We start from the raw sequence: 25,815 nt of genomic DNA, 5'->3' as shown, positions 1-25,815 counted from the left end.
GTCGTTGTAAATATTGGTCAAATAATATTTTCAAGAAACATCGAAAAAATGTAACAACAGGTTTAAAGCGTATGCGACATTCTAGTTTATGCAGCGGAAACGAATTAACTTTAGAAAACACTAAGAAAAGAAGTAAGCAGACTAATTTTTGACCAGAAAAAAAAACAAGCCAATAGACTTATATCCAAACTTTTAAGAAAAATAATTTCATAAAAGTGTTAGTTGGTTATCCGCCTGCCTGAAGTTACTTGGGAAATTAAATTGACGCAATTTCTTATTAACTGCAACTGGTGCAGAAAGAGTTTTTTTTCTGAGCTTTAAGGTTCGAAAAGCACATTTGGTCAGCCAATAAAACTCTTTCATAAGATCTTCAAAGTTTTCTGTGACTCCCCTTCCTCGCAAAAATTCTCTACCTATTCCAGTTTTTACACGGATTTTTTTTTGCAGAAGCAAATGTAGTGTGAACATATTAGGTATGGCCTTGGGTGCCTGTTATCAGTTCAGTTAGTATTTTTGTGCCATAGTTTTTCCGTATCTTTTCGGCGTTTCTGAGTGTCGGCTTGAATTCCGTCGGCTTATTTTTCGTATTGTTTTTGTTGGTTTTTTGCTACTTAAAAATCTAACAAAATGTTTTGAAAACATAAATCACTCTCCCAGATTCTTCTCAAAAAAAAAACTTAAGCATAAAAAAAAATTCATTTGAAAACTCTGTAAGAACATTTTTTTGTAATGATTTTCAGTTTACCCAAAAATTTTGTTTAAAACCTTGGATGCCTTTGATTGATCAATCAGCTGTTTCGATCATATTTTTTTCTGGTGTAGGTAATTGAGTTTATGGTTTTATCAATATTTTTTGTTCAATTTTGTTAAGTTTTTCAACAGCAAGTGAAAATGTGTTCTCATTGCCTTTTTAATCCATTTTGTTCTGAAAAATAGTTATTTTAATTGAAAACTGAGAACCGAGCCAGGTTGAGTTGCCAGAAAATCAGAATCAATTCCATTTAGTTTTTTTAGCAACTTCAATCGAAATTGCTAGACGATTTCATCCTTTTGCAATATCAACCTGCGTTGCTGTCTGCTTATTTTTTTTAAAAGAAGTTTTTCCTCCAATTTTGCGTAATCTCAATAAGTTAGAACATTAAAAACGGCGACCACGCAAGTTCGAACTGCTATCAAATCAGAAATTATTAATAACGGAGTTTTCAAAAATTTTGTTCAGAAGAGCTAGACGAAATTTTCGTTATGCTATGTCAACTAGTGCATTTGTTTAGTTTCTCCAACTTTGGGTAGTTTCAAAAAAAAAAAAAAATGAAAAACCAAGTTTTTTGGTTTTTTTTGGTCACTAATTTAAAAAATGTACTTATTTTTTCTCACTTGTAGCTAATTTGATTTGTTTTCGATCAAAACTTTTCTAAATAACAGTTCAATGGCACTGCTTTTTCACTAACATTGGGTCATTTTTTGTCTGTTTGATAAAATGTGTTTCTGTAAACATTTTGTTCTTGTCTGATCGGAATATTTTGGAAGCGAAAATCGGCTTGTTTATGGCTTCATTACTAATAAAAACCATTTGAATTTTCGTAACCATTGTCAAGTTCTCGCTTTTCCTTCTCTGTTTCATTCGTTTTTTTTCTGATTTATTTTTGTTGAACTCATGAAAAATCATTTTTAAGTTTTTGAATTTGTCACTTTCGCTAGCTTTGTGTTATTTTAGAAGCGTTTTCAGTTGAAGTATGTTGTGTTTCTTATATTATTTGTCTAAGCTTCTGAAAAATTGAATAGTTTTGTTCGGTATTTATATTTATCTTATTTAAAAAATAAATCGGACTTTGTGGTTTTTTGATCAATGCAGTTTGTCAATGGTTTCAAAAATGTCTTTAGAACCCTTCGATACATAGGATGCAATTTCAAAATGTCAGTAGACGTCAGACTGATTTTGTTGCTTATAACAATTTAAAAAAAGTTTTTGCACTGGTGTTGTAATCTGACTTTTCGATAACTTTTTTCATGGCTCGCAATTTTTGCATCGGAAGTGTTGCGAAGCTCTGATTCGCATCTGAGTTTAATAATTCATCCTTTTGAAAGCTGATATATCAACAAGTTTATGAAACTCGGCCCTTCCCCGATCCCCCATGTTTTTTTTGGCATATATTCGAAAATTTGTTCACTTTTTCCAGAAAATTTTTGGTCATAATTCGTTTTTAGTGCTATTTGGACAGCAGCTGGCGATTTTTGTTTGCATTTTATCAAAAACTATGACAAGGGTCCGAAAATCTCAATTTTGCAAATGTCTTTTTAGCCTTTTTCGGATCTAGTTCTCGGTATACGTCACAGAGGTCGGTATAAAACACGAATTGACAAATTGATCTATTAACTAATAGTTACATTTATAACAAAACTGAACTGTGGGATAGGAACAACATACTGAATAAAGAATCGATTCAAATCAAAGCAATTAGCGCCACTAAGGTAGATAGGTAATTCAATGCTCTTCCTCATACATATATATCATTTATGCAAGGTAATGTACACATCGAACCATTACTAATAAACAAAATAAATTCATAGCTGCACGCTATTTAATTAAACTGTGGTCATTTATTCACAACAAGTCTTTGAACGCTTCACCAGTTATGTCTTTATTTGCCTTCCGATCCAGTCCATAGTCGAAATATATATTTTTCAAAAACAAGCATGGGTTTCCAATATTAAATTGGTAAGAGGCTGACGCGGAGTGAGGGAAATTGGTAGACTGCAGGACTTTTCAGCTCAATTCAGATCAGGACTGTGTAAATGAACATACGTCTCGATTAGTCCGACTTAGTTGCATTTGTAAACCTTCAGTAATTTTCCAAACAACTTCTGAGCATTTAGGGGGGAAATATACTGCTTTTTATGTGCAGCAAAAGACACGTGTCGAGTCGTGTGATGTTGTTAACTTTGTAGGTTTAGGCGGGCGACACGGAATATTTATATTGCAAAGTGAAATCGATTGGTAAACAAGTCTCAGGTCAGGTCAAAGTTCAAATTGCATTGCATCTTCGTATCAAAACTAAACTTGGTTGAGATTTGAGGTTGGGAATCAAGCCACGTAGTGTAAAAGTGTGCTAAAACAAAAAAAAACGACTTAAATGAACATCTACAATAAACCGAACAAAAAAGTTAAACATCAGGGATTTTTTAAAAACTATTTCCCCTTATGGCAATAAAGGGGAGATTCATTAGAAGGTATTAAATTCACACATGCTTAACCATTAAATTAGCTCTCTATGAGTGGAGAAGGATTACTATGTATCATAAGGTGGACAGAAAAAGAAACCCAACATCAGAAATCAATGTAAGCTAATGTGAAAATAATACTTTCACAAAAGTTACGAAAAGGTGGTTAATAGAAAAACTTCCTTTGTAACGGGAAATGAGACCAATTAAACTTACGAATCGTCCCGATCTCTGGCGAGGTAATCTCTTTCAATTAGATTCTCAATGCGCTTTTTGATGACTTGAGGAATTGGCTTGAACCTCGACTTCAGCTGCTCCGTAACCTGAAACGAAGCAAAATCCCTATCTTTAGTTTTCCAATAAACTATGTAGTATGTTTGACCTGGATTCTATTTTTTTTAAAAATGGCACGATCTTTATTGTTGTAGCCAATTTTAGCCCCAATTTATAGCTATTTTCTTTACTCGCAGCGCATAATAAACCTCAAAAATTTAATGAAAAACAGTGACCGCAATTTTTGTCGAACATCTTCAAACAATATGGCCTAAACTATTCCCATTAAACGTTATCTCCAACTTTGAAAAAGAGTTCGACGCGTTTTCTGCAGCCCATCAAATCAAATACAGCTCTGAGTTCTGCGCATAAATTCAATGTGTCTTACCTCCGACACGAGTTGGTTGTGGACTAGCTGTCTGCGCGACTTCATGATTCTCACAATTGCCGCCTCTATCTCGTGTTTCCTGTCATCCTCCACCTTCTCCCTCGTCTCCTTAGTCTCTGGCTCGCTCTCCTTCGCCTGGATATTCGTCACTCTGATCTTGAACAACTTCGAGTAGAAGTCGTCATTCACACAGAATGAGTCAGTGGGCTCTAAATACAACACTCCCTTTTAGATTAATTGAGATGCAAAACAAGTTAGATTCTGGAAATCTGGATCTCTAGGGAGTTTTGAAACCTCAAAAATTTAAACCACTGACGAAACTAGAAGTCGATCACACTTTCCGCGACCTTTACACTTTTGCTGTTCGATAGTGGAGTTTGCCTTCTTTTTAGCACACTCTGAATTTAGCTTTCCCATTTTAATTATGTATGTAAAAACCATGACATTATCGATGTGATATGTTTAGACTTGAAAAAGCGTTTGATTCTGTCCCAAAACAAATTACTTGGGAGTTGTGAGCCAGAAAGGAGATTTTGAAAAGTTTCAATTAGATATCAGAATTTCTTGTTAGGTGCCGACAGAGACTTGTTATAAAAGATACAAATTCGTAATAGCGGCCAGTTAAAAGTGGGATGTCCCAGGGATCAGTCTTGAGTCCAATACTAATTTTAAATTATATGATTTCAAGGCCAGATAAAATAAAATCGAAAATCTTCCTATTCGCAGGCGAAGCTAAATTTTGCCGTCTAATTCTAAGAGATTATGATCAACTCAAACTGGAAGATAACCAACAGGAAATCGACAAAAGATCAAAACAAAGTTTTCTTTCTTTCAACCTACATAAATGCTTACAGATGACATTGCTTAGGAAAAGTAATGATAAAGTTGAGAAGTTTGAAATTAACGGAAAAGATCACGGAAGATAGAACTGAAAAAGACATTAGTATTTGGTTAGACAACAAGATTACACTCGAAACACACGAAAAAAAGTTTCAGAGTCAACTCAATGATTTCAATTGTGAAAAGAACATTCCCGAAACTTACAAATGATATATTTCTAAAAATCTACCAAGTATTGATTCGACCGCACTTGGAATTGACCAGTATTAAATGGTACCCCTGACTGCAAAACATAAACGTATCTTATAGAATATGCATAGAAAACGAGTGACTCCAACAGTTATCAAATTACAATCGCTTCAAAAGTCTCGACTTCTCATCACTTGAATACCGAGGAAAACAGGGACGATGATTGAAAGGTTTAAAATTGTTATAGATTCAACGATAGATAAGCCACTGTCAACCTATTTGAGCAGAATAAAAGAGACTGAAGGAGTAACGACTGCAAGGTAGTATTGAAGGAATCAAACATGGACATCCAGAAAAGACTTTCATTTCGCAAGGACTTTCATTTCGCTTGATTACAGCTCAATTTAATAATTCGCAAAGAGATTTCGAAGCAGTGAGACAGCGTCGAATAGCAAGTATTCTTGTATCTGGACAGAGCCCTGAATGTTCCTCCGACTGCCAAAATAATTGACGAAAATATAATTTTTATAGCCCACAGCGATATCAAGTGCCAAATGATGAAATAAGATCGTGTGGCTATTATGAACTAGCTTTGCATTTGAACAATTCGCAGCATTTTGAACCCGGAATTTCTCACTGCGGTCTAAAAATTCACGCTGAGGCGTTGAGTATCATAGATAAACACTAAAAACCGTGCGTAACCGAGTCGAAACGGTGTATTAAATTACTGAATAAGAAAATTACGAGTGACAAAATTGAGCGAAAGAAATAACCCAAATCAACAAAAATCCCGAAAGAGGCGCAGTGGAGCCTCGAAAGACTTGCGATAATGTGAAAAACACATTGCGGTATAGGACAGTGAATGCAAAAAGACTCGAAAAGTTTCTTAAATTAGGCTGAAAAAATAACTTGAAAAATTGACAAAAAAACAGCTACAAAACTCCATAGTTGTAGAGGATGAATTTCAAAAGCAGCTTTAAAACTATCTGGAAATCATTCAACGAGCGGCAACAAATTTTCGATCGATAACTGTTGAGCCGAAAACAAAATGATACAAAATCGCATGCGAATATATTTGCCCTCAAAATTACACAAATAAAGTGACCAAGCCGATATAACATTAACTGAAATTGTTTAAATATTTTTTAAAATAAAAAACCCAAAATGAGAGTGGTAACCTTTCCAATTACTGAACTTTCAGTTAGAGAAAGAAAACTTCAAATTTGAACAAAAAACATGCTTTAGAAAGTAAGCCAAACAAAAAATCGTACCAGATAAAAAGGTATTCTAAAAAAATCGGAAAATGAACCGACCTAAACTAAGGCGAAAACCAAGATCATGGAAAAAAAATTCGACATTTTTTTTTTGAAAAAATAAATACAACCGGAACCGGGCTTTGCCCAATTACTACTTAAAGGATGATAGTTTTATTTGAATTTTGAAGGAATTGAGCATGCCAGTGATATTTACCATTCCTACTTAATTGACCATTCTGTTATTGACGGGAAAAAAGACTCGTACCCGATTGCAATACCTTTGCTAATCGCAAGGGTAATAACTGGTTGAAAAAAATTTCCACTATGTTTTCATTTTCTAACAATAAAAGTTAATTGCTTATGGTAGTTTTTCAAGCTTATCTACTCATTGCCTACTAAGTTTCAAGAAAATGCCACTTTCTGAAAATTTTGGAAGCGCAAAAACTTAGATGAGTTTGTTTCCCTGTTTGAGTTTGATTCTATTATAGCGTGAGCGAAGCAGCATGGAATCTGTGATCGTTCATTGGTGTAAAAAAAATTTGTTGATCAATTTCCTTTGTTTTTTTTGCATTTTTCTTTATCATTGTTGTTTAGATTGATTGAGCTATCGATGTTTGTACTATCGGGTTCCTCTATAAAAAATTTTAACAAGGACAACCTCGCAGACAGATTTAGAAAAAAGTTTGTAGTTTTTTTAATATATATTTTTTTCTATTTTGTGGAGCTTTAAAATATGTATAAATAATGTATAATCAAGATTGTTTTAAATTTTGGCTATTAATTGCGTCCGGGCAGAGCCCTAAAAGGCTTGCCTTTTATCAAGTCGCTCCCATATTATAAAATATCGTGATTCAACTTTTGCCTGCATTCTGTTTGCTATTGGAGAACAAAACTTTCTTCTTCTTTCTTCGAAGAACTCAATCACCCGCAAAAAAATATACAAAACACATCAAAAATCTAGATTGTCTTTTAAAGCAAACTATTTGGAAAAATAGTCAATAAAATTCTTATTAGCATGAATTTTTCACACACTAAATGGTATAATCATAGATGGCTAAATATTTTTCAATTACTTTAACTTTCTTAGAGCATTCTCAATCACTTATCTTACAAAGCACTTTAATTAGAAACGAAGCACACATTGAGCGTTTAAAATAACGTCAGTGGGAATTTTTCTATTTCTTTTTCAATATTTAAAATAAGTATGCTTCTTCATTGTTCTTCCAAACATTTGGAGACAAGATACCTACTTGACAAAATAATGCAGCAACCATGGTTTTTTTTTTTCAAAAAATTTTAAGCTTTGTTTTGTAAAGACGGCTAGAACGGATGTTTATAACCGCTTAAGCAAGGCAACACAAAATCTATTTCGTATTATGAACCTACGCTCAATTACGTAATAATCAAGCATAGTCAACAGAAAGCTAAATAAACAAATCGAAAACATTTGAATACGTTTCAACTTTCGAAAATATATATCACGTTAAAGCTTTTTTGATATTCAAGCACAGTTTATGCTTGAAAATTTTGGAAAGAATAATCTCAATTAAAGGAAACTGGATCAATGATTTAAACTTTTATTCCCCGAGAAATCTATAAATTAAAATCTACTTTCGAAGCTAGTAGTTCACATTTTTTCGCACCATTTCGGCTTTCGTAATTGGAGAGCGCAATTTGTCTTACTTTTAGCAGATGAATTTGGATTGCACTACAAATGAGCAAATATAATTAAGTGCATTTATAGAGCATTTTAACTTTTTGCTATGAAAGAAAAACAAAAAATTATCAAAACTTAAATAAGTGAAAGTCAACTCATTCTTTTCATATTACTTGATAAACGAAACTAACAATCAGGGGTTGAATTAGGAACGGTACTCACTAACAAAAACCTTAAATAATTCTCAAGACGTTTTTGGCGCAAAAAAATTGATTGCTCATTTTCTGATTGCATTTTTTCATGCATATGCCTGTGACGACGCAGAAGATTGGCAAAAAAGGTTTTTAAATGTTTCAGGACAGTTCGAGAGCTCAAAACTGTCAGTCCAAATTATTTTGATGATTTTCTTTTTTTTCGTTAAATTGCGTTCAAATTGCGATTCAACTAACATTTTCCTGACCAATCAAAACTTTCCGTGTCTTATGCACTAAACAACCAAAAATAAGTATTTTTACATATCTTGATCTGAAGTTAATGTGGTTCAATTTGATTGGTTAATTAGCCCATCAAATCAAACATGGTCCGGCGTTTCAATTAAATTTCCGAGCAGATAAATTAATTGGCCGAAATGACGGAAACGATAGAATTTCTTTTTCCGTTGAAGCCATTTTGCTTAACCATTTTCCGTCTGGGCAAATTTTCACAAAAAAACAAGAAATTTATTTTATTACTAGAAAAGTATCAGTTTCGGTAAAATCAGCTATTATTTTTCTGCTGGAAAAGTTGATTGAAATGCTTGAACATGTTGCTTGAATTCTACCACATAAGTTTAGCTTAAGATCTAAAGATTTTAATTTTGGGCCTATTAGTGCAACTTTCATTTAAGCAAGACGAGACCCACAAGCAAAACAGAGCAAAGCACTAACAAAATTCTCACAAGCAATTGAAGAATAGCCAAGCAAAATAGCCAACATAATTAAAAAATCAAGAGAGATTGAAGCAGCGAATGAAAAAAGCAAGACAATACAGAACTATGCCTTGGAATAAAATCAACATCAAAAAAGTTCTCAGACGAACGGGTTAGACCACTGACCTACCGAACAAGTCATTTTTCATAATCACTTAGACAAGGCATCTAGGATTAATCGACTTGCGAGAACACGACCAAAAAGCAGCTCTATCAAGTGAAATAAGAAAAAGTAGAAATAAGCCTCGAATCAGTAAGAACTCAGCTACGTGTCGGATTCCAATGTGCGACTTAGCAAATTTGAGTTTCACACACTAACCACTAAGCCACGGATGCTTAAAATCCCCAAAAACTAGCCAACAATAACACAGCTACATATGCTAATAAATTACCAATTCGATGCAGAAAAAGTCTCACTAAATACAAAAAGACACAATTTTGCATGTAACTAATTGGATAGCATAAAGCCAAATTATGTATAAATTATACATTTCAAAAAAATTTCGAGACACATTGAGTTGAAAAACTTCTGAAATCGAGCTTTTTATTATTGTGCTGCTGCTTGAATACAAATTTTTTTTCGTATGATAAGTTAACACAAAGACGAAGCTGTCTTCGCAAACACTTGCGAGAACACGACCAACAAACAGCTCTATCAAGTGAAATAAGAAAAAATAAAAATAATCGACCTACTACAATCAAGAAATTTTGAGCCCCGCGCACTATCCACTCAGCCACGCAAGCTAAAAAACCGACAAACACTAGTCACGAACAAATCTGCTAATAACCTGCCAATGCAATTCAGCAAAAGTGGCACAAAATATAAATAGACTCAATTTTACATGTTATAATTTGGAATATCACAAAGTCAAGGCATCCACACTAGCTTTGCATGTAACAAATCGCAAAGCATAAAGCCAAATTATGTATTAATTATGCATTTCAAGAAATTGCGAGATATATTGAGTAAGAAAATTTCTGAAATCGAGTTTTCATGATTGTTATGTTGTTTGAAATAAATCAATTTTTTCGGTTCATTTGACGAATTAAAAATGCATCAACTTTAAAAGTTATTACAATTCGAATGTCAAAGCACATGCTATCAAAAAGCTGTAAAGGTGCCCCACCATTATTGGGGTGCCACACCATCCATAAAAGTGTCGCACCAATATGTGCGACTTAGGTAGGAAAAAAGAAGGTTCGTACTAAAACACCCGCTTCGCAAGTGTAATAATGCATCAGCGGTGTTAACTTCCTACTAATCAAATGTCGAAGCACATATGACATAATACTGCTACCGCACCCTACGAATTCAAAGTTGCCACCAAAAGTAGCACTTTTATTTGCGACTTAGATTGGAAAAAAAAGTTCGTACTAAAACACTTTGCTTCGCAAAAGTGAAAATCCATGCTGTTCTTAGATAACCGGCAGCAAAGAATGCGATTCAATAAAAACGGATAGAGCTAAAGCATCGCGCGTAAATTATGCATTAACTTAGCACAAAACTTTGCATAGACGACTTTGGTTGGAAAAAATTGGATTTTCATTGCAGCTGCAATCATGGCTTCGAAAGGGATTTGATCTTTCAGGTCCGAAAGACAAAAAAAGCATATATCATATGTAATTATGGTCCAGCTCGATACAAAAAACATATGAACAAAGCGTTCTTTGACCGACACAATTGAGAAAGGTTAAATGATAAAACATAATACACTTGAATATTTTCCCAAATCTACCTTTCACTTTTCTTTTGAAAATACTGCTCACCAATTTCTTTAGTTTTTGGGGTCTTCACTAGAATTCTGTTCTGGGGTTTGCCCACTGCTATCGCCTGGAGGGCCCTGGCAGCCTCTCGTTCAGGTATGCCTGTGTCGTGGAGCACATCTGCAAATGTGATTCTGTCTTTGCGGTTGAACAGCAACAGAATCACCATCTGGTATGTTGTCACTATCAGGATGTTTTCTCGTGTCATGTCTTTCTGCAGGGAAAACAACAAATGCCTCTGGTTTGGAATTATTTTAACCCAGTAGTTGATTAGATAACTTTTAAGTTGTTGTATTTATGAGATTGGGATTTAATTACATCTCAAATTTTTGGGATCAGCTTTTGCGTACTTTTCGGAGCGCAGAACACCTGAAATCTAGTGTATACCGCAGGTAAACTTCAACTATAACCAACTCAACATCCTCCAATTAAATTGTTCTGAAGATTTATTCGTTAACTAGGCATATATAGCTGATGTATGCATATATAGCTGCTGCATTAATCGGTAACAACTGCGCGTCGTTTTGAATTAACTTGTGTTGTTCACATGGCATGACAGACATGGCAACTACTCACATCTGTTGGGTAAAATGTGGCCTTGATATCGGCACTGCCCTTATTGGGTTGAATGATGAGTTTGCGACCACTGTGTCTACTCAAGTAGAAGTTCCTGAAGCACTCGAACGCCTGTTCCAGATTGGGAGGCATCATGCAGTCACTGCTCTGAACTGACGAGGGCCAGTTGCCACTTGTTAGCACCTGTCAATCAATCATATCTGTCAATCAATCATACCTGTCAATCAATCATAAGAAAATTCGGTGCTTTACGTTCCAGGGCAAACTTGATTGGCCATTGAGGGCCCAGGGCAAACTTGACGGGTCATTTACTAAGTTACCCTTCCTACTTTGCAGGTTTAGGTGACGATCTTAGTTTAATTTTGTCTGAGAAATAGCCTACAACTTCGTATCTCTTTCGAACAAAGTTTGACTATTCTGCTATTTTTGAATAAATCTCAAATTAAAGCAGCTTCTTTTTGATTTGTATTGCGGCTCACCTTGACATGAAAGTCAAACATCATGTTGGCCACGTATGTGGACCTCTTGAAAGACTCGTTGAGTGTTGTTGATACTGAGATATCTTTGAACATGCCCTCCAGTTTGCCGGTAAACTGGGAACCACACTCCGTCTAAACATCAAACAACAATTTAAACCAATCTAATCTGAACGAAAAAGCACAACTACTAGTTGAAATGACTTTTCACCTCCGTCAGCCAAAAAAAAGAACAGGAAAATTGGGAAAAAGTTTGAAAAAACATTGTTTGAAGATTCGGTAAAACTTTAACAGTAACATTCACCTTCAGTTTTGATATCATAGTTCTCTCGTGGTCCTCCACAGCGGACTTGCCACTGAGGAGTCTCTTGGACAGGTGCTGCTTGTAGTATCTCTCAAAGATGTCCTTCTCATTCAGGAAACGGAAGATGACCATCACTTTGTCCAACAGCTGTTCCACTGTCTCTTCTGTGGCCTAGAAAAAGAAGTTGTATGCCCATAACAAATACAATTTAAGTTTTCGGAACACCAGGAAAAGATTCGATATACATTTAAAGTGATGATCTAACTTCTGTGGATTTCATTTTTTGTTTGTTTTGATGGGCGCTACAGAAATGCTTCACCATTTCTGTAGCGCCCATCAAAACAAATAAAAAATGAAATCCACAGAAGTTATATCATAACTTTCCGCAGTTTAACTTCAGTTGAGGCTGAAGTCATTATCTAGACATTATTGATGAGGAACTGATACCAAATTGAACCAACAAACAAAGCCAACAGACAGTTGGAAAATAGTCAATGAAAGTAAGTAACAGAAAGAATTTTGACATGTTTTTTTGAAAAAATCCGAACTTTCAAATTTCCAAGAAAAAAGACGCTGTTAAAGCTCTTCGAATTTCTAGAACAGGTTATGAAAGGCAATTTTTTGATAAAATCAATCCAATTTCAGGAAACTGGTGCAATCAGTAAAATTTTTACTTCGCTGGGAAACCTGAAAATTAAATTCCACTTTCGAAGATAAAGTCGATCATGTTTTTCGTGACTTTTGAACTTCAATGTTCGATATGGTAGTTTATGTTCCGAAAAAGTAAATTTGAGCCTGAACAAATTTTTAAAAATTTTCCTGAAAAAAATCATCGCGACCTATATAAGAGTCTGAGCTACGTTCATCGACTCTTAATCAAACATTGCCAACTGACAGTTAGAAAAGAGTAATGAACGCAAGGAAAGTAAAAAAAAACTGACCTGTTTTTTTGAAAAACCTTCAACTTTTGAATTTCGAAGAAAAAAATAGATGACCTTAAAGCTCTTTGAATTTGTAGAACAATTGATGATTGCCACTTTCCTGATATAATTAACCCAATTTGAGAAAACTGCATCAATAGATAAAATTTTTACTTCGCTTGGAAATCTGATATTTAAATTCCATTTTTGAAATTAAGTCGATCACGTTTTTCGTGACCTTTATACTTTCGCTGTTCGATAGTGGAGTTTGCCTTCTTTTTAATAAAGGAAATGAAGAGTACTGAAAAATAAATCAAAAGTCAAACCGCAAAAAAATAAAATTGAGGTGGACAAATTTTGAGAACTTATAGAACAAATCACCAAGACCTACATAAGAGTAATCACTACGTTCATTACTCTCAGCTAGCAAATTTTTCTAGTGATTTAATGAAAAAAAACTAGAATTTTTACATTGAATCTATCAAAAATGCCAACTATCAACTTACTGCTCTGAGTCCACCGCCCTTCCAGACTTTTTTGAACTTGTCGTCTACGTAGAGGGACAGGTACTCTGGGGAGCGGGAGTTGAGGTTGACGAAGTGCTCGAAGTCGCCGTTCACCGTCTGCTTCAACTGTTTGTCATTGTCAAATGCCTGCTCCATCAGCTCATTGTACTTGTCCTTCAGCTCCAAAAGATTAGTAACGTACTAAACAATATTTAACCCAATCATGCATCGAAAAGTAGCACTAAGAAACCTAAACCCCACCCAAATCCCCCGAGACTTGAGCCACGTTCGGAAAATCATCCGAAGATATCGCATTGTTTACTTCTTCAACGAAATTATACATATTTCAGCTAAGTTGATTTATATATTCGGAATGATAAATCGTTTTTTCTCACTCAAAATTTGTAAAATTACAAGGGTAAAAAACCAGAATAAAATAATTTGACTAGCCTGAACTGGATCTACGGCGATGTCATTTCTGTTTTCCTCTGCCACTAGTGTCTTTCCCTCCTCCCTAAGGTGGTTGCTGATACATGTGCATATAGTCTTCAGTCCATTGTCCACCTGTTTCAGCAGCTGGTACAGGCACCTCAGATCTGAACAAATGAAAAACTTCATCTCATGGCGATTAACTTTTACTATCGGACGAAGAAATGGACAAGGCAAGTCACACCTTTCTTATCTCAAATACACAGTATGAACAAAAACAAATTTTGATCCAAGCAAAAGTGCCCATGCTCTGGGGCTAAAATTGAAGCCAGCAAAACCCCACTTGCACTTTCTTACTTGCGTTTGCTTATTCAAAAACCGCGAGAACCTTTTTTGATGCTTGGTTTTTTAAGGATCTTTCATTTTTGATAGCACACACATTAGCTGACCTGCTATTTTCTGATTCTTCAGCATAAACACGACACCAGATCCAGGCATCTAAAACAAGAAAACTATAATTTGAGAGCAAACAAGATTTTAATTCAAAAGAAATCATTTTCCCAAGCATTGCCCCCAGAGCTGTTTGAAAAAGGCCAGATCCATCGCAAATAGGAGCGAAATGAAGCGATCGATCGAATTGCAAACACAATCATTTATCGCAAGTTTTACCAATAGCACAGGCAAGCTGAGATAATTAGCTAATACAGAGAGACGAAGCAGAGCTTCGCACCACTTGCGATGCAAAAATTGTAAGTCAAAAAAAATTATCGAAAAATCAGATTACACAATTGCTGCAAAAACATTTTAAAAAATTATATAAGCAACAAAATCAGGCTATTTCCATTTTAGTGTTAAACCTGCCTGCTATGCATCGAAGTCTTTCGACGACACGCGATCGAACCATTGGTAAGCTGAAATGATGAAAGAACCAAAAACCACTAACTCTGATTACATTTTCAAATAAGAAAATGAAAGGCATATAAATAGATCGAACAAAATTACAATTTTTCAAAAACCTAGACAGACCAATTAGATTAGAAAAACAACAAACAAGATCTGAAAAACCTGAAAACGATCCTAAAAAACAAAATCAGCGACAATGAGAAATTTCGCAACCGCAAACATTTTCGAAAATCAATTCCACAACAATTCAAAAACTTAAAACTTATTTGATATTAGTTCAAAAAAAAAGATCAGAAAAAAAACGAAAGAAACACGAAAAACACAAGAACTAGAAATACACATGATTTTGAACAGCTATGTAGCCAAAATAACACCGATTTTCATTTCAAAAAAAATCCGATCAGACAAGAAAAACAAGTTGACAGAAAAGAAAACGTACCAAAAAATGCAAAAGAAAAAAATTTACCAATTAAAATAGAAAAAGATATGCCATTGAATTATTCTCTAGAAAGATGTGGTCCAAAAACAGCTCAAAATTAACTCCACGTGAGAAAAATTAAAATTTTGTAACCCAGCGATCAAAAAAAGGAAAAAAGATAAGTTCACCAGGCTGTTTCAATTAAAAATCGAAACATTTGATATTGATACCACTTCAAGCTTGCTTGGTTCCCAAAAAACACCGATTTTCATTAAACAAATGAAATCCGATCAGACAAGAACAACAAGTTGACAGAAAAAAAAACAGTTTTCCAAAAAATCGATTAGAAAAAATTAACTAAATATTAAAGAAAAAGATGTGCCATTGAATTATTCTCTGGAAAGATGTAGTCCAAAAACAACTCAAAATTAACTCCACGTAAGAAAAATTAAATTTTGTAAATTAGCGATCAAAAAAAGGAAAAAAGATAAGTTCGTCAAGCTGTTTCAAACAAAAATTGAAAAATTTGATATTGATAGCATTTCAAGCTTGCTTGGTTCCCATTTTTACTGTCCAAACACAATGAAACAAAAAATTAGCAGACAGCAAATCAAATTGACTTTGCGAAACGATGAACGCGACTAGCAATTTTAATTTAAATTATCAAAAATTTTGACTTTAATTAATTCTGATTTGCAGTCAATTCGGGCTGGTTGGTTCTCGTTCGATTTTCAATTGTAACAGCTACTTTTCAAAACAATATGAGTTAAAAGCAATGAGAAAAACTAAGCAGTTAGAAAAACTTTACAGAAAAAAAAACAAAAAAAAGTTGTGAAAACAGCTGATTGAACAAACAAAAGCATAAAAGGTTAAAACCAAAGTCGCTCCGCAAACTGAAAACGTAAGGAATTTTTAAAATGAAAAAAAATCCCAAAAAAATCCAACAGTTTTTCCATCTTTAAAATTTTATTTAAAAGGGTCTGGGAATGTGATTAAGATTTCTCCAAAACATTTTGTAAGACTTCAACCATGCTTATAAAAACCAGCAAAAAGTAATTGAAAAAAAAATCATTCAGAAACAAAGCGGAAACTCAAGTGCCGAAAAAACGAAATTTTTTGGCCCAAAAAATACTATTAAAGGAACTCATAACGGGCACACCAGGGCCAAACCTTACATGCAAATACTACATTTAACTCTGCAGTATAAGACGTGCGAACGAATTCACGGGCGAATTCTGTGGACAAAGTTGTTTACGAGAAAAATTCTAGAACACGGTTGCAATGTCCTTGCTTATCGCAAGGGTAATGAGACACAACTCATGGGTCAAAAGGCCGAGTAGACGAGTGATGCAAAAAATCTCATAACTCGATCAAGTATTTCGTGCTCGGACTACAAAGAGGATGTAACTGACCTCTACGATGGGGTTCATGTGTTGTTTGATGAGTTCGTCCCGCATGACTCGTTGGATCTCGGACTCTGTCCTGCCGGCGAAGCACTGCTGGGCCCTCTCCATCTCCTCCTGCATCCTCTGCTGCACTCTGTGGATGTACTCCGAGGCACTGTTCTTCGCCAGCAGCTCCTGCGATTCCAGCTGAAACATCACAAATCAGTCTAAAGCTAAAACAACATAAAGCAGTCTTCCAACTCGTAATAGACACCGAAAGCTGTTGAATTCATTACGGTGCCTATAAATGAAGAACATTCATCAATAATTTCACAACAGCAGATAAATTATCAACCATTCAAGATGGTTTTAGTGACGGCAAACTTTTCCACTCGAAGTTGGTTTAGTAACACTTAAGCTATGTTTTTCCTTATTGGCAAAACAACAGGGGAAAATTCGTCTCAGGGACAATTTACTAAAATTACCAGTTTAGTTAATGGTTGGATGACAAAACAATTCATTTGAAACATCTATGAATTGCCGTAGCAGACCTTCGCACCTTTTACTGGTTTGGAACAATAAAGCTGATCGTAATCTGGCCAAAAATGACGGAGTGTTTAAAAATGCCAAAAAAAAAGTTTTTCAGTGTCGAAAAAATTTTTCTGTTCTTAAGTCCGAAAACATCTCAGATAACATGTTTAACAATTAATTGACAAAGTTTTCTAGTAGTTTTCAATGTTTAAATGAAAGTTCTTTGGTGAAATGTCCCCGTTCTCATAAAATTTGAGCAAATAATTTTTTCCTCTTTGAAAGTGTTGTGATTAACTCATTGAATAGAGAACGAACATGAATCCTGATCATGTCGCATCCCCTGCTCAGCAACATACTAATTCTAGTTCAGAGGGGCTGCCCATGCTTAAAATTCAGGACGAAACCCCATTTGTCAGCCAGGGATCAAACGACAGAGTACCGTGCTAAGTCCGTGTGGGTAGATGAATGAGGAGGAAGATGCAAGCTGAAATTTATTGATTCCCAAAAAAGGACGAAGCGAAATCCAGTTCCATCTAAAGTTGAGGCCAAATGTATGGAACGACATCAAAGGTCAAATTGAATAACTGATAACATCAACCATTGCTGAAGCGGTCACTGCAATGAAGGAAGAAGTACTTAGAGTAGTCAAGAAGATTTGGTCCATATCAAAAGCAGGTCAAGTCTAGAAAGCCTATCCGAAGCAGAAATTATTGAAAGCTACAACAGGAGAGACAACGTGAAATATCTAAGAATCCCAGAAAAGCGAACCATGGTAGACGCAAAACAATGGAGGCAACCATTAAAAAATTTGCATGTAACTAATAGTATTGATGCTCAGATTTTGGATCAAGACATAACAATAGCGCATATGGTACCTTCCTGAATGACTAGAGACAAACCTATCATTCTTCGTTTTGCTAGGCGAGTGAAAAAGTCCACGTACTTCAGAGCAAATATCAACTTGGCTCATCCGATCTCTATCGAAATGTGAAAAAAATCGAAGATAAAAGTTTTGCTTGAAATTTTTTTTACGGATGATGAAAGCAGATGCGCGGATTCAATCAGCATGGACAAAAGAAAGCTCTATCTGTTACCTATGGTAAAAAAATATGAAAAGCGCTTGTTACTGGCTTATATGAAAGAGGTGATATTTTGGGTTATAATATTACGTGTTTTTCCATATAACTCCGGCAACGTGGGCTCAAAAGTCTGAACTTATTAGCTTATCTCGGGCTCAAAAGTCTGAACTTATTAGCTTATCTCCAATTAGTCTCCAACTAATGTACTGTGTTTAACCAAAACTTGGCTAAATGAAACAGATGAAGTAAACATGTGCAATCAAAGTGTTTCATACAATTATAAGCAAAAACCGGAAACCAGAGGTAGAGGTACTATGAATCAACTGGATGAAAAAGTAAAACAAATTAAGCAACTGCATAGTAAAAAGTCCACTTAAATCAGCAGCAGTCTTTGCTGAAGCATTTGAGAATTAGATAATCATAGTAGTCGCAAAGTAACTCCTAGATAAGATTTTTAAAAAAAAATTGTCAATGAGTTCCACAAGTAATTCAACAAAACAACGGTAGCTCAAGCTGGTGATTTCAACATAAAGGTATCGCAGAAAATCATAACCATTACCGCAAAAAAATTGAACTAATAAGTAGAAATGCAACTCGCATTAATGGGGTGACTGTAACGTGTATTGATCATCTGATAGCAAGATAAATTGAAAAACCGTCCGTCCGAATTCTTGAGAACGAACGCTTCTCAGATCTTTGTCCAGTTATTTTGCAGCTCAAATTGACGCAATTTGATTTGTTAGATTCCTCATGTACTTCTTGAATAACGAAAATAATGCAAGCGACTTTCTACTCCTTTTGAAGCAAACGCAGGAGAGATCTAATTTGGTCAAAGAGTCACAAAACAATGACGCATATGAGAAATTCAGTGCAATAAATTTTATTAAAATTTGATCCGATTAGAAAATCAACTGCAAAAGATACCAAATTGAGTGCGCCTTAGTTTACAAAAAAAGACAAATTGCTATATTAAAACGTAACAAACTGCATTAGTCATGAAAACTTCATTCTAATAATATTGAGAAGAAAAATAACGTTTTACATGGAAAAGCTCCTTATAAAAAAAGCGAGAAAAGAGATTATTATTTTGACAAACTCAAAAATTGTATTGGAGACTCGAGACTAGTTTCAAAACAAATAAATGAAAGAAAAAAAAATCAAAAACGAAGCGATGAAATTTCTGCTCTGCAACAAGACGGAGTAAGTACTTCAGATCCAAATGTTATTTCGACTGCTTTCAATGAAACCTCGTTTCAATCGGAGCAACACTTGCTAGCAAAACGGAAGAAGCTGATGCTATCGTTCAAACTACAAGTGCCAGTCAATCATTGCGCCTTTTCAATTGCTCAAACACTGAGACTTCAAATGTCGAAAATAGTCTCAAGCCATAGCGCTCTTGCGGCATTGATGAAACAAGTAATATAATACTAATTAAAAGCTGTTTTTTCTTTGCTCCATATTCACCATATCTAATCAACGCATCAATTAAAAAGGTACATTTCTCCGGCGCTTGAATATGCTAAATTTTTGCCACTATATAAACCTGAGAGTAAGTTAGATTTTAACAACCACCGTCCCATGGCTCTTTAGAGTAGCTGTGACAAAGTATTCGATAAAATCATGCACTCTCTGTTGTGCAATTGATTGTCTTGAGAACTTTAAAATCATTTATGAGCCTTCTTAGCTGAATTTACTGAAATAATATGAATGTGTAAAGACAAAAAATCATATGCAGTTTCTTTGTTGATAAAAAAAAAGCATTTGATACTCTTTATCAGAATTCTGTTGAATAAACTTGTAAATTATGGTGTCTGGGGTAGTTGTCTTTCTTGCTTTAATAGATAAACGTCTCAAAGGTTCCAATGTGTTCATGCAAACAACTGCTCGTCCGATTGGTTACCAGTAACCAACGGCGTTCTGCAGGGTTCCGTTTTAGATCCGCCTCTTCTTAGTTTTATAAATCATTTGCACCATGCTGCATCGAGTTCAAACGTTTTTCAAATGGCTGATGATACAAATGTAGCATAAGGTAGCACAAGTTTTCATTTCCTTTTAGCATAATCTAACAAAAATTTCGGCTTGGATGAAATCAAATAAATTAACCACTAATCAGCTTTCAAAAAAGTAGAATTGATGCTAGCCTTCATATTTTATTGATGATATTGTTTACAATCCCAAGACGCTGTGTAAGTACTTAGGCTTAATACTAATTATTATTGATTAGGCGTGATAATGATTACAAGCTGACATTTATTCGTCAAATCCAAAACTAAAAACGAAATTAGGGAAGCATCGCGGTGTTGTTTCAAAAATGAGGCATTGTGTTCCGAAATCTGTTCTACTAAATTACTATAATGCTAACATAAAGCCCAAATTACAGTATGACTTGCTCGTGTACGATGGTAAAACTTCATCAATTTTGAATCAAGTTCTAATGTACCAGCGGAAAAAAATCTAATATTTTTCAAAAAAAAATTAAAGACTTGAATCAAAATTATATTTTGATATAATTTTGACTGTCCATGAAGTATATGTTTATGATCTATTTGTCTGAGATCTTTGAATAGTAGAAACCGGAATGAACATCTATATTCTTTGTTTTCCTCCAAAACATTCGTTTATAAAACCACGACTTCGGTTAAATTAACCTATTCCCCTGCTTTTTGCTAAAAAAAATTAAGTTGTACTCATTAACTAATAGAGATTCAAGGTTTCTAAATATATTGAGCTAGAATAATCTTCTGCCCTTTAACAAAAGCATCATGACAAAAAAAATGAATTTATATTTGTCCACGAGTTGAGATACAATTAGATCCCAGGTAATAATGAGTTGGTGCATAGTGTATTTAACTGAACTTTCCATTCAAAATCGGCGCTCAATCTGAATGCTATGAGAAACCCATCTGAGGCTCTGATACTAATAAAGCGTTTAACGAAAAAAAACAAAGGCAAAAAACTCCAAAAATCAGGTTCAGCGAAATTACAAATTCCTGAAAAAAAACTTAAAACACTTTCAGTTACAATCAAAACTGCTTACAGCACAAAAATCTTTGGCACCTAAGCAGACAAAATATAAGCAGAAAAACAATAGGCCGACAAATGAAAAACTGGTTCTGACCAGTTTCGATTAAAGGGCATTTGCCATTCCGGCTGTAGTCATTCTCTCGCGACCGAATAGTCGGGAAAACCTAAAAACTTTGCGAATATTATGAACCAAACTACCAAATAATTCAACTGATTTTGTTTATTAAGCTGTTCACCGGAAAGAAATAATTAAACCCTGGAAACTGACAGGCAATAATGAAAGTGGCAACCCAAAGTCTGAGAGCAGCGGAAGTTTTTTAACTTCAGCACACAAACCATTCAAATTTGTCCAAAAAAGAAAAATAAAAATTCGTTCTAGTAAACTCTACAAAATTACGTATGAACTCATCTTGTATTGAGTGGGTAAATGAGCGGTGGACGCTAGTTTTTATTTTTTTGTTTTCAAAAAAGATCTGTTTTCAATTATACTGAACACGCGGGAACTAACTGTGTAGTAAGCAGGGAAGCTCAACCCAGAGCTTTTTACGCCTATCAATCAATTATGCGCCAGTTATAAAATGCTGGTCCTCTAAAAACCCATTTTTGACGCCATGTTCTGCTGAAAGATCGCTCCCGAAAGAAAGTATTAATTGAAGAGACTTTTTGGCGTCAAAAGCAGCAAAACTGTTTTCTTTTTACATATTTTTGCCGCCAAAATAGTCCATACGCCAGTTTTAATTGCCACTCTGAATGTTGGCTACATTGAGTTCTAAAACAACCCGTTTTTTTCAAACCTCTTGTACTTTGGCATTCTTAAACGCCACCATGTGCGCCACAAATTTATATGCTAACTGAAAAAACATTTGAAAAACCACTATTAGAATAACTCAAAACACAGTCGATGAAATCACTTGTGAAAAACTAAAAAAAAAACATGTTGTTTTCTCAAAATTATTTGGATTAAATAAAGTTATAATTTAAGATAGTTTAAAACGTAACGATCCATTTATTGCCTTCTTGTGACTAAGAGTAAATCGAAGAGAAAAATTAAGCTATCAAGAATTTAATTCACATGAACTTAAGCCGACAAAAAAGCAGACAAAAATGACACGATAACCTAAATTCTCCCAACAGAAAACTTTCAATTACAAAAAAGGGGTCCTTGGCACCGGACTCACGACCTAGACATTTTTCGTACCATGCACATGCTTAAACCCTACATAGAGCGGTTAAAAGAAGAAGCAAAAATTTTTTATGCAAATAATGCACACTGATCAATTCAGTGAACGAAAGTTTTTAACGGGAAAAAGATGAGCACCCGGTAGCAATTACCTTGCTAATCGCAATGGTAAATTTTCTGGCTAGGTAGAGATAAACTTTATGGGAAAACTTGACTACATTGCTTATAATAATAATTTTCGCTTCTGCGATTCGCAGAGGATCTACGAAAGGCTTTGCAGCCTACATAAGCATAGTTCTTTTCTATTATTTCCCCACATTCCAGACTGAATTATTTTGTTGAGCGAAGCTCTTTTGCGACTCAAGGTCGTTTTTTTTGTCTCGAAATTTCACGTTTGCTTACCTGATAAAACTGTTTGGACTGTTTGAGGAAATGAATCTCGAAGTAGTCTTCGTAGAATTTAGTGTCGTAGATGCCGACATTCATCAGAATAGTGCAGGCGTTCTTAATGGCCGCTCTGAAACAAAACAATCTCGCTAAAAGAAGCTCGCGTTATAAGAAGCTATAGAACAGTGAAACCAAAGCTAGCATCAAATCTTCAACAACAAAAAGGAGTAAGAAGACTAGAAACATGCAACTAAAAGAGCGAAAGATAACCATTCTACTCTTTTAAGAGTACCTTTAAGGAAAAAAGATAAAAGACCAGGCATTGGATAGCAAACCTATCTATCATTTCGCCCCTCCTTTCTCGCTCTATGCTTAGCATCAGCGTCTCCCTTAGATGTTTCTTGACCGCTTCCTCCTTTAAAATCTGCTCTCTGAACAGAATCAGTCCCAGATTGTACACATTCTCCAGCTTGTTCTGTTGCACGTATGCCCTGTCCATGTACATGAGTATGTCTCTGATCATGACCATGGCAGTTGTATGGTCCTGCCAGGCTACGTTTAACACTGACAGGAAATTGTGATTGATTGCAGTCTTCACCTCTGGCAGCACCTGCAGTACATCAAACAAGAACAAAATCAACTTTCCGAACAAAGGAAATAACAACGGGGTACAGATAGCCCAACCAAGTTGACGAGATAATTGTCTTTGCCTTTTATGAAATATGGTCAATTCAAAGCCGACTCTAACTTTTTCTCTTTTTTTGTGAGGGTTGGAAACTAGGATATATTCCGTAGGCAATAACCAAGAAGCGCATGCATAGCTCTGTTTAAACGGCTTAAAAAAGGGAGGCACTACTGAGCTCAACTCGTATGTAAAGTAAATAACCTTAAAAAATCAGATCAAAACTGAGACAAGAGGAAACAATAACATAGTTCAAGCATACAAAATGTTTTTCAAACCATTCCAACTTTGCATAGAGCTCCAAATTATGAAAAACAGCTGAAATATCTGATGCTATCATGTTTTGTTCAGACCTCGTAGGGTAATTTGTAAAACCCTTTGTAGGTACCTCAAAAAATTGACGAAATTAAGTGTGGTATCATGATACAGGACTGTTAGTCGTAATTGGAATGGCAACACATAGCCAACTGACAGTTGGAAAAGATTAATGAACGCAGGGAAACTGGAAAAAAAAATCGACTTTTTTTTCAAAAATCTTAAACTTCGAATGAAAAATTAGTTGGCCTTCAAGCTCTTTGAAATTGTAAAACAATTTATGATTGACACTTTTTTGATGATTATAACCCAATTTGAGAAAACTGGATCAATAGGTAAAACTTTTACTTCGCAGGGAAATCTGATAATTAATTTCTATTTTCGAAATTAGAAGTCCATCTCGTTTTTCGTGACCTTTACATTTTTGCTATTCGATACTGGAGTTTACTTTCATTTTAAGGAAAGAAATGAAGAGCACTGAAAAAGTAACCGAAAATCAAGCCGCGAAAAATCAAAATTATGCGTGAACAAAGTTAAAACAAAAAAAACATAGTCACCAAGGCCTATATAAGAGTCCCTACGTTTATTACTCTTAGAAATTTAAAAAAAAAGTTATCTCGATCGAGAAAAATTGGACTGAACTTTCCCGAATCATCTCGCAATATTGCAGCTCTTCTACATAATTCTATCGGCCGTTTACTAGGAAAAAAGTTAGGATTTTCCTAACTTACATTTTTTTAATATAAATAATGGCGGTGGTCGGAACATTAACTGGATATTCTTGCTTAATCATAAGATTATGCTAATTTTTGGAATCGACGTCAGCTTGCATCGATGATAGGTGCTCGGAAGGAGCATCAACTTACGTTGTCTCTTAGATGCTGGATAACAGTCTCCTGCAGTCCATTGTACAACTTCACTCCATGCTTGTGTAGCACCATAGTGTACGCATTCCTGTATAGCTCCTCAAAACTCAATCCGGAGTTGTTTTTCTTCTGGATTTCGATGATGGAGTCGCGGAGTAGCTTCCAGATGTTGTCTACCAGCTGGTCGTCCATGTTCATTGGGAATGCTTTGATACGCATGCTGGAGGACTGGTCCTTCCGACTGCCTCCCCTCGTCCCAAATACCCCCACCGACGTCGTAGCCCCGGTGCCCGCGCTGCTCGTGTTTGATCCTCTACCATCTCCTCTGCTCATTTCATCTATCTGAATCCAAGTTAAGAAATAATTTTTTCAAAAAATATACTTTTTGAGACCGATCAAGAGATTAAAATGCCGGCTGAACTGTTAGAGGCTCTTGTTTTTAGCTGTAAAACAAAGACTTGCAATAAAAAAGTTTTCTTCAAATATCATAGTTTCCAAAATTAAAACACGATCCCATTATTGAAGACCGTCAAAAACACGTGAATTGACCATTAAACAACGCAAACAAAAAAGAGTTTTCGAAATGCTAGAAAAAAAGCCGAACTTTCAAAAAAGCTTTTCTGCGGTTAACTAAGCCGGCAAGAATAAGCAGAAAGAAAAACAAAAAGCTAAATAAGCCTAGGCAGAAAATTTTCAGTTTGCAAAAAAAGTCCGGACTGGAATCCTGGGCTTTGACGTCAAGCACGGCTGTTACAGCAACATTGAAGAAAGTTGAAGCTTCAAAATAAATTGGGTTACGGGAACTAAGCCGACAAAAACAAACAGACGGACGATAGTCCGAAAAATAACAAAAACTCAAGTTTGCATTAAAAACAGGACTGGTCGGATTCAAACCACAAGCCTTTGCTGTCTTAAGCAAATGTGTTACCTCTACGACAGATGTACCGGATGGTTGATTGAATTTATAACTAGCAGACAGAAAAAGAACGCAACTATGTGCATAAAATTGAAAGAGCCTTAAAAAAACGACAAATTAAAAAAATTCGAAACTTCTGGTATCATGTTTTATCTCCTGATTAAAACGCTTCCCTTCCCTTGAAATGACCCCAAATTAGTTCCATGCGAAAACATACGAAGATAAGTAAAATTACAAATTGCAGGAGTTTTTCATAGCAATAACAGCAACTACACTTTAAAAAATCAATTTTACGATGTGGCAACTAAGCCGACAAAACATAAGCAGACAATAAATAGGCCAAGAATTAGAGCAATATTTCCAAT

The 25,815-nt window shown here is 35.0% G+C and overlaps 1 protein-coding gene across 1 annotated transcript; it reads right to left on the bottom strand.

Annotated features, from left to right (window-relative positions):
• Nucleotides 1-2,354: 2,354 nt before the first annotated feature.
• Nucleotides 2,355-24,872, bottom strand: LOC134857296 (cullin-3-A-like). Its single transcript, XM_063873720.1, has 14 exons — nucleotides 24,535-24,872; nucleotides 23,007-23,281; nucleotides 22,687-22,801; nucleotides 16,498-16,677; nucleotides 14,214-14,262; nucleotides 13,786-13,931; nucleotides 13,336-13,536; nucleotides 11,910-12,080; nucleotides 11,609-11,740; nucleotides 11,130-11,312; nucleotides 10,557-10,767; nucleotides 3,881-4,089; nucleotides 3,436-3,542; nucleotides 2,355-3,107 (listed from the first exon to the last, which is right to left on the bottom strand). Exons 1-14 carry the CDS (start codon nucleotides 24,865-24,867, stop codon nucleotides 3,083-3,085), a joined length of 2,337 nt encoding a protein of 778 aa, XP_063729790.1. The 5' UTR covers nucleotides 24,868-24,872; the 3' UTR covers nucleotides 2,355-3,082.
• Between the last annotated feature and the right edge of the window lie 943 nt (nucleotides 24,873-25,815).

This window comes from Symsagittifera roscoffensis, chromosome 1 (assembly GCF_963678635.1).
Source record: "Symsagittifera roscoffensis chromosome 1, txSymRosc1.1, whole genome shotgun sequence".
Taxonomy (NCBI): domain Eukaryota; kingdom Metazoa; phylum Xenacoelomorpha; order Acoela; family Convolutidae; genus Symsagittifera; species Symsagittifera roscoffensis.
This window is presented reverse-complemented; position numbering and strand designations above follow the sequence as displayed.

What these genes read in the sequence shown, in the direction of transcription:
- LOC134857296 (XM_063873720.1), bottom strand. Translation starts at nt 24,867, where the DNA reads ATGAGCAGAGGAGATGGTAGAGGATCAAACACGAGCAGCGCGGGCACC. An exon ending in AGTCCAAACAGTTTTATCAG is followed by an intron (nt 16,678 to 22,686) that starts GTAAGCAAACGT and finishes GTGATGTTTCAG; the next exon opens with CTGGAATCGCAGGAGCTGCT. An exon ending in ACAACCAACTCGTGTCGGAG is followed by an intron (nt 3,543 to 3,880) that starts GTAAGACACATT and finishes GCTTCGTTTCAG; the next exon opens with GTTACGGAGCAGCTGAAGTC.